Raw genomic sequence first — 7,872 nt, 5'->3', positions numbered from 1 at the left:
AGTTAGCTGGTGAGAGGGGGTTTTGGGCTGGGAGAGAGGCATTCCTGGCCCAGAACAGTTATTGGAAGTTTCTGGAGAGGCTGAGAGGTCTCCTGAGGTCATCTTAACTAGGGCGATAGGGAGCCCTGGAGAGCGTCTCTCTCTCTCTTTTAAATAGGTGGTATTGTTGGCTTTGTTGTTGAAAGGGTAATTTACACACACGTGGTTAAAAAGGAATCCAAACTGTAAAACAAGGTATGGATACAACACAGCTCCTCAGAGGCAGCCACTTTTACTGAATATTGTGTCCTTCTTCCTGGGAATGTTCTATGCAGTAGGAATATATAAATATATGTATATATGGTGCTCAGGCGCTTCGGTCATGTCCAACTCTCTGCGACCCCATGGACCGTAGCCCACCAGGCTCCTCTGTCCGTGGGATTCTTCAGGCAAGAATACTGGAGTGGGTTGCCATTTCCTCCTCCAGGGGATCTTCCCCACCCAGGGACTGAACTTGTATCTGTTAAGTCTCCTGCATTGGCAGGCAAAAATATATGTATGTATATATTTTTAAAAACCACAAGTGGTAGCATGCTATACACACTGTTGTTTTCCTTTGATATATATATACACATATATAGTATATATAATTTAGTAATAAATGATATCTACTATACACAGCACTGCACTTTTTTCCCTTTGAATATACGTTGTATATATAATGTGGTTTTTGTTGTTTAGTCGCTTAGTTATGTCCAAATCTTTTGTGACCCCATGCACTGTAGTCTGCCAGGCTCCTCTGTCTATGGGATTTCCCAGTCAAGAATCCTGGAGCAGGTTGCCATTTCCTGCTCCAGGGGATCTTCCCCACCCAGGGGTTGAACCTGTGTCTCCTGCATTAGCCGGCTGATTCTTTTACCACTGAGTCACCAGGGAAGCCCATAATTTGGTAAAATATGATATCTAATACACAGACACACACCCCTGTATTGCCAAAATGTAATAAAAAAATAAAAAACCTGACTCTTAGGCACATGTAATAAGCCAAAAACAAAGATTTAAGTCGTGAACCGGCTGTTTCCAAGGAGAATTCAAGGAAGAGAGGTTAATACTGTTATTCGGAAAAGGTGTGCTGAAAAAAGCTGGTCAGGTTAGGTACAAAACTAGTTCAAGTTCTACAGGCAGCAAAACTGTAACTCTGAGGTTATCTTTTCTACCAGAGACAAATCATTGGCAACCAAACATCTGAAAGTTGCCAGTGTCTGGATCCTAATCAACAGTGAAGAATCAATTGAGCAAGGGTACAGTCCCCTAGAAAAGGAACCAATGCTTGGGTTGGTTGTCTAGATAACCAGGAGGTGACTTGCTGTCAACCATTTGTCTCATTGCTAAGTTTAGGATAATCTTTTTTTTTAATTTATTTATTTGGCTATGCTGGGTTTTAGTTGCAGCCCACTGGCTCCGGAGCACATAGGCTCAGTAGCTGCGGTGCTCAGGCTTACCTGCCTCACAGCATGTGGGATTTTAGTTCCCCGACCAGGGATCGAACCCACATCCCCTGCATCGGAAGGTGGATTCTTAACCACTGGACCACCAGGGAAGTCCCAGGATAATCTTTCCTTAACTATATACTAGAGGTCGATTCAAGTCCATTCACAGAGAATTATAGTTTTTAATGACTTTATAGTACTCTCTTGCCCGGATGTGCCATAATCGTAACATAACTTACTTAAATTACATAACGTACTATGTCCCCTTTGGTGAACGTATAGGGTGCTTCCACATTGCGGCAATTATAAATATGCTGCATTAAAAATCCTAGCTTGGGTGGGGAGGGATAAATTAGGAGTTTGGGATTAACAGAAACGCACTACGATATATAAAGGAGAGAAACAACAAAGACCCACCGTAGAGCGCAGCGAACTCTGTTCATTACCTTGTAATAACCTGTAATGGAAACTAATATGAAAAAAATACAGAACTGAATCACTTTGCTGTGTACCAGAAACCAACACAACATTGTAAATGACCTATACTCCAATAAGAAGTATCCGAGCATAAAATCTATGCAAATGTCCGCTTGCAAATCATAATAACCGCCACAGTTTTGTAGCATTTGCTGCATGTCAGGTGCTATTTTAAGTATCAGATGCACAATAATTCATTTGACCCTCACATCAGCCTAAAGATGTAAGTTGTATTGTTCGTTCCCATCTTCTGATGAGGTGGCCGAGGCACCTTGAAGGTGAATTGCTGGGACCGAGGAAAGACCGCGTTTTTCTTTGATAAATGTTTGCAGTTTGTTCCATCCGCACTGTCACCCATCTGACACGAGAAGCCTGTTCTGAGGCCAGCCCTGGAGTTACCAAGCCTCTTTGATCTTTGCCAACTTGATGGGTCAAAAATAGTCATGGGAGATCATTGCATGCTGTCATTTGACTGTGACTCCCTTGGGGTCACTAACCATCCCGATTTGTCTGGGACTTTTCAGATTTGTCACTGAAATCCCACATCCCCGGCAGACTGAGACCACTGGTCACCCTACTTGTCATGATTCTGTGTGAGGCTGAACATCTTTTTTGAGGTCCTAGGGGTTGGGAAGTTCCCCCGGAGAAGGCCATGGCAACCCATTCTAGCATTCTTGCCTGGACAATCCCATGGACAGAGGAGCCTGGAGGGCTACAGTCCACGTGTTGCAGAGTCGGACACGACTGAGCGACTAACACTAACACACGGGGAGGGGAAAGGTCTTGGACAAGGGAGTAGGTCAGAAGATTTTTTAAAGGATAGAGTAGAAATAAGAGCTTCCATTTAGAATGCTCATTGCAGCTTTTGATCTTGGCTTTACAGAGCCCCAGTGACACTTTGACGACCTTAAGCAGAGGGCTGTTTTATAGGTAAGGAAACCCAGGCACAGAGTCGGGGAATAAGTTGCCAAAGGTCACATATCTAGGAAGAGACTGAGGCGGTGATGAACTGGGGAGTTTGTGAGCACCCATCCTTTTCTTGCAGGCCCCCTGACCTGGGCCCCAGCATCCCCGAAGATCATGATGGCGTATATGAACCCGGGGCCCCACTATTCCGTCAACGCCTTGGCCCTGAGTGGCCCCAGTGTGGATCTGATGCACCCAGCTGTGTCCTACCCCAGTGAGTACAGTCGTCCTCCCCGCCCCCCACCCCAGCTGGCCCCCATCTTCTGGGGTCCCTTGCCCTCAGGAAGAGGATGGGTACTTACAAGAGTGACATCAGGGCCATACACCAGCCAAACGGGCTCATCTGTAAATGCAGAGCACCACCCCACATGTCTCAGGGATGCAGGAAAGCATGTGGGTCTTCACAGAAATTTAGGACAGTGGTTCCGTCTCGGGTGAGGGAGGGAAGCCATCTGGAAGGGGGACCCAGAGGAATTCCCATCTGTCAGCACGCTTTATTTCTTAGCGAAGGAAGCGTTCTATTTTTGATGGTATTATTCTTTTATTAAGTTGACCATTACGGTCCTGCCTCTTTCATAGGCTGGATATCCCCAAATGGCTGGATATCCCAAATGTCGTGTTTCAAGTGAATGTCTTAGTGCAGAAGAAATTTTAGAAAGGGGATAAAAACCAAACTCATATACCTTCTTACACAGGTAAAGCCAGTTCTCCTCGGGGTGAGGCAAGAGTCCCCCTAAGGACAGGCAAAGGGAGAACCCATTTCCCAGGGGGACAGAGTGAGGTCTAGAAGTTGAGGGAATCAGCACCCCCTTAGTTTGGGCAGAAGAACACCCAGAAGAGGCTTGTCGGCATCCCACGCCTTCTCAGAACCTTGTGTCAACAGATGCAGAGAGTGGGGGCTCAGGTCACCTGAAGGTCCTGCTTTTCTGTCCTCACCCCAGGCGCCCCAAGAAAGCAACGGCGAGAACGGACCACCTTCACGCGAAGCCAGCTGGAAGAGCTGGAAGCCCTGTTTGCCAAGACTCAGTACCCGGACGTGTATGCCCGTGAGGAGGTGGCTCTGAAGATCAACCTGCCTGAGTCCAGGGTTCAGGTGGGGTGTCTTGGTTCCTGGGATCCAGAGCGGAGGGAAGAGGGAGAGGTCACAGAGGAAGAGCTGAAGTCATGCAGCGTCCTGTTAATCCCCCATCCCCATTATTTCACTGGCTTCCTCTCTTGCACGCCTATCCCTTCTCATTCTACTCCAGCGGCCCTGCCCCCGGTCCTTCCTTTAGCATTCCCACCAAGAACACTCTCTGCTCCCTCTACCTGGAAGATATGTTCCCTACACCCTGTTCAACTCTTTGTTTATCAACCAATCTAGTCACCTTGCCAGTCAAGGAGACCTACACCGCCCTTGGCATTAGAAGCTGCAGCTTTTTCCCGCCATCCCAACTCTGCTACTCCGCCTCACTCTGCTCAATTGGTTCTCCCATAGCATTTATCACTTTCTAAAATTCTATGTGATTTCCTTCCTTACCATTTATTTATATGCTGTCTCTCTCAACTAGAATGTCAGCTTCACTGCTGTGTCCCCAAAGGAGTAGAAGAATACATGTTTATTAAATAATTGAATGGATGGAAGGATGGATGAATGGATGGGTGGATGGATGGATGCATGGATGGATAAATGTATATGTGTGTGTTTGATTATATGTATGTATGATGTATATATGAATGTATATATGCTTGTTTGTATGATAATATGTGTACATATGTACATAGGATTGGAAAGATGAAAGTGTGTATCATTGTATGTGAAGTAAAAGTGTCAGTCTCTCAGTCATGTCAGACTCTGTGACCCCATTGGCTGTAGCCCACCAGGCTCCTCTGTCCATGGAATTCTCCAGGCAAGAACACTGGAGTGGGTAGCCATTCCCTTGATCAAAGCCAGGTCTCTTGCATTGCAGGCAGATTCTTTATCATCTGAGCCATCAGGGAAGCCCATCATTGTGTACATTATATACAACTGTACTTATGCATGATTGTTATGTGTGTGCATATGATTAGATGGTGAATGTACATATGTATGATTGTATGTCTCCATGTATATATGAATGATTAGGTGGGCAGATGAATGTATAGGTGTATATTTGTATGTTACATGATAGCAGGTATGTACATATGATTGGCTGGAAGAATGTGTATATATGTGTGTAATTATGTATGTACACATAAATGTATTCATGTACAATTGTGTCTATTGTATATGATGGTATGTGTGTGACTGTACAACTGTATATATAAATAATTGGGTGGATGGTGGATGAATAGAGTGCCCCATGTTGTAGTTTAGCTGCTCAGTCGTGTCTGACTCTTTGTGACACCACGGACTGTAGCCCACCACGCTCCTCTGTCCAAGGGATTTCCCAGGCAAGAATGCTGGAGTGGGTTGCCATTTCCTTCTCCAGGGAATCTTCCTGACCAAGGGATCAAACCCAAGTCTCCTGCATTGGCAGGCAGATTCTTCACCCCTGAGCCCCCTGGGAAGCCCCCAGAGTGCCCCACAGCCGATTGCAAAGTGGAGAGTTATGACTCCGGCATGCTTCACGGATAGGCATCACCAGTCCTGGGCATCATGAAGGCTCCCCTGGGCCTCCTGCCCACTCACCCTCCCTCATCTCCCCTCTTGCCCCCCAGGTTTGGTTCAAGAACCGCCGGGCTAAATGTCGGCAGCAGCGGCAGCAGCAGAAACAGCAGCAGCAGCCCCCAGGGGCGCAAGCCAAGGCTCGTCCTGCCAAGAGGAAGGCAGGCACATCCCCGAGGTCCTCCACGGATGTCTGTCCAGACCCCCTGGGCATCTCAGATTCCTACAGCCCCCCTCTCCCCGGGCCCTCGGGCTCCCCCACCACGGCCGTGGCCACAGTGTCCATTTGGAGTCCGGCCTCCGAGTCCCCTTTGCCCGAGGCGCAGCGGGCAGGGCTAGTGGCCTCGGGCCCCTCTCTGACCTCAGCGCCCTACGCCATGACCTATGCCCCTGCTTCTGCTTTCTGCTCTTCTCCCTCAGCCTATGGGTCGCCAAGCTCCTATTTCAGTGGCCTGGACCCCTACCTGTCTCCCATGGTGCCCCCATTGGGGGGCCCAGCCCTCAGCCCCCTTTCAGGCCCCTCTGTGGGGCCCTCCCTGACCCAGTCCCCCACCTCCCTGTCAGGCCAGAGCTATGGCACTTACAGCCCTGTGGACAGCTTAGAGTTCAAGGACCCCACGGGCACCTGGAAATTCACCTACAACCCCATGGACCCCCTGGACTACAAGGATCAGAGTGCCTGGAAGTTTCAGATCTTGTAGAAGACACTCCTCTCTCCCTCTCTTGTCCCCCCTGCACATTGTCCCAACCTGCCCTGGGACAGCATCCCAGGGGAAGTGGCAGAAGTCCTTCCAAAGGTCACGGCCTCTTTGGCTCCAGTGACCAACACAGTCCACCCCTTTCCTCCCGGGGAGCTCGATAGGTCTTAGTCATCCTCTCAACCCCAAGGTGGTCTCATACAGAGTCCAGCCGGCATTTCAAACCGTGAGCCCCAGACTCCAGAAACTGGTGCTGAGAACTCACCCTGAGATGAAATTAAACCAAACTTGCAGTTGACCCGGGGTCGTGTGTAGGTCAGAAAATCACAGTGCTGTTGAACAAACAGGTAGGGAGGCTTGATTCCTTAACTTTCCATTCGGGGACACTTCTGTAGCTCATGGGTAGAGATCCTTCTAGAAATTCCAAAGACAGACTTTACGAAGCCCCAGGATGGAACCTTTAGGCCAACTATACCGTTAAGTTCAGAAATTCATTTGGCAATTTTCCAGATTTCACAGACGTCAGGTTTACATGATAGGTTTAGGGGGCTACACACACACACACACACACACACATGTATTTTCTTCTTCTTGTTAGTTTCTTCTTAAAGACATTTCATCATTCATTCACGACACTGGAAATGGGCATATCTGGTGGAAGAATGGAAGGCAAGTTGCCTGTTTCACGTCTGGTTTGTTTTCTTTCGTTTTAGCATTTTTTTTAAAGGTGAACTTCACCTAAACACTGGAAGAATCACGGTTGCTGCATGGGGTACACCAGCTATGACTGTGGCTATTTCCAAGAGAAGAAGAGGTGGACAGGCTTCCCACCTGTAAATATACAAGAGACGGGGGTGGGGCAAGAGAAATGGATTTGGGGGCAGCCCCACATCCCGCACTCACACTCCCTCTTTTAGAGGTTTTGTTTTCAGTTTCGACTGTGGGGTTGGACTATAAATAGAGCTTGGCCTGGGAAATTTTCCTGGGGCCGCACTGTATTTATTTGAATACAGCCTGACCCATGGCCACAGAGACAAGCAGTGTAAGGCTCTGAAGAAGGATGCAGGCATTCCAACACTCTTGGAAGTTTGGTACTTTGGCACCTATTTTCTCAATCTGAGTTCTTTTATTTTTGGGTAGGGGAGGCAGGAGCCACGAGCCATTCACTGGTGGGTTTCACAAGGCCAGGAGTGAAAGAAAGTAGCACGGGAAGGAAGTGGTATGCTGGGAAGTGCTTAACAACGAGCTCTGGAAGGAAGAGGAAATCCTGGTTTGTCGTTGCCCATTTCTGTGGTGTAAATACTCCCACTGTGGCTGATGTCAAGGCATCAGGCTGAGGTCCCTGAACTTAGGAAGAGACACTTACCGTCTGTGCTCACTAGCCAGGACAAGCTGGCTCCAGGCCCCCAGGGCAGAAAGCAAGGTCAGGAGGAGGGGCACGATGCAAAGAGAGACTGGGTGGCATCAGATGATGCCAGGTCAGGAGGAACCATGAGCGGCACCCTGAGATCACTAGAGCCCCCAAAGATGGCTTACACATCATCTCTCCTGGGTCTGGGAGATTAGACCCAGAATCCACAGTGGGAAGTGATATCTAAACAGAGAAAGACAACATATATTGACATACGGGGTGGAT

General features: G+C 48.2%; 1 protein-coding gene across 1 annotated transcript; it reads left to right on the top strand.

Moving 5' to 3' along the window:
* The first annotated feature begins 3,026 nt into the window (after positions 1-3,026).
* On the top strand, positions 3,027-6,239 carry LOC102287501 (cone-rod homeobox protein). The gene is made up of 3 exons (XM_005910208.2): positions 3,027-3,126; positions 3,854-4,005; positions 5,592-6,239. Exons 1-3 carry the CDS (start codon positions 3,027-3,029, stop codon positions 6,237-6,239), a joined length of 900 nt encoding a protein of 299 aa, XP_005910270.1.
* Positions 6,240-7,872: the final 1,633 nt, after the last annotated feature.

This window comes from Bos mutus, chromosome 18 (genome assembly GCF_027580195.1).
Source record: "Bos mutus isolate GX-2022 chromosome 18, NWIPB_WYAK_1.1, whole genome shotgun sequence".
Classification (NCBI taxonomy): Eukaryota; Metazoa; Chordata; class Mammalia; order Artiodactyla; family Bovidae; genus Bos; species Bos mutus.
The sequence above is the reverse complement of the archived record's forward strand: the minus strand, read 5'-3'. Positions and strand labels throughout refer to the sequence as shown.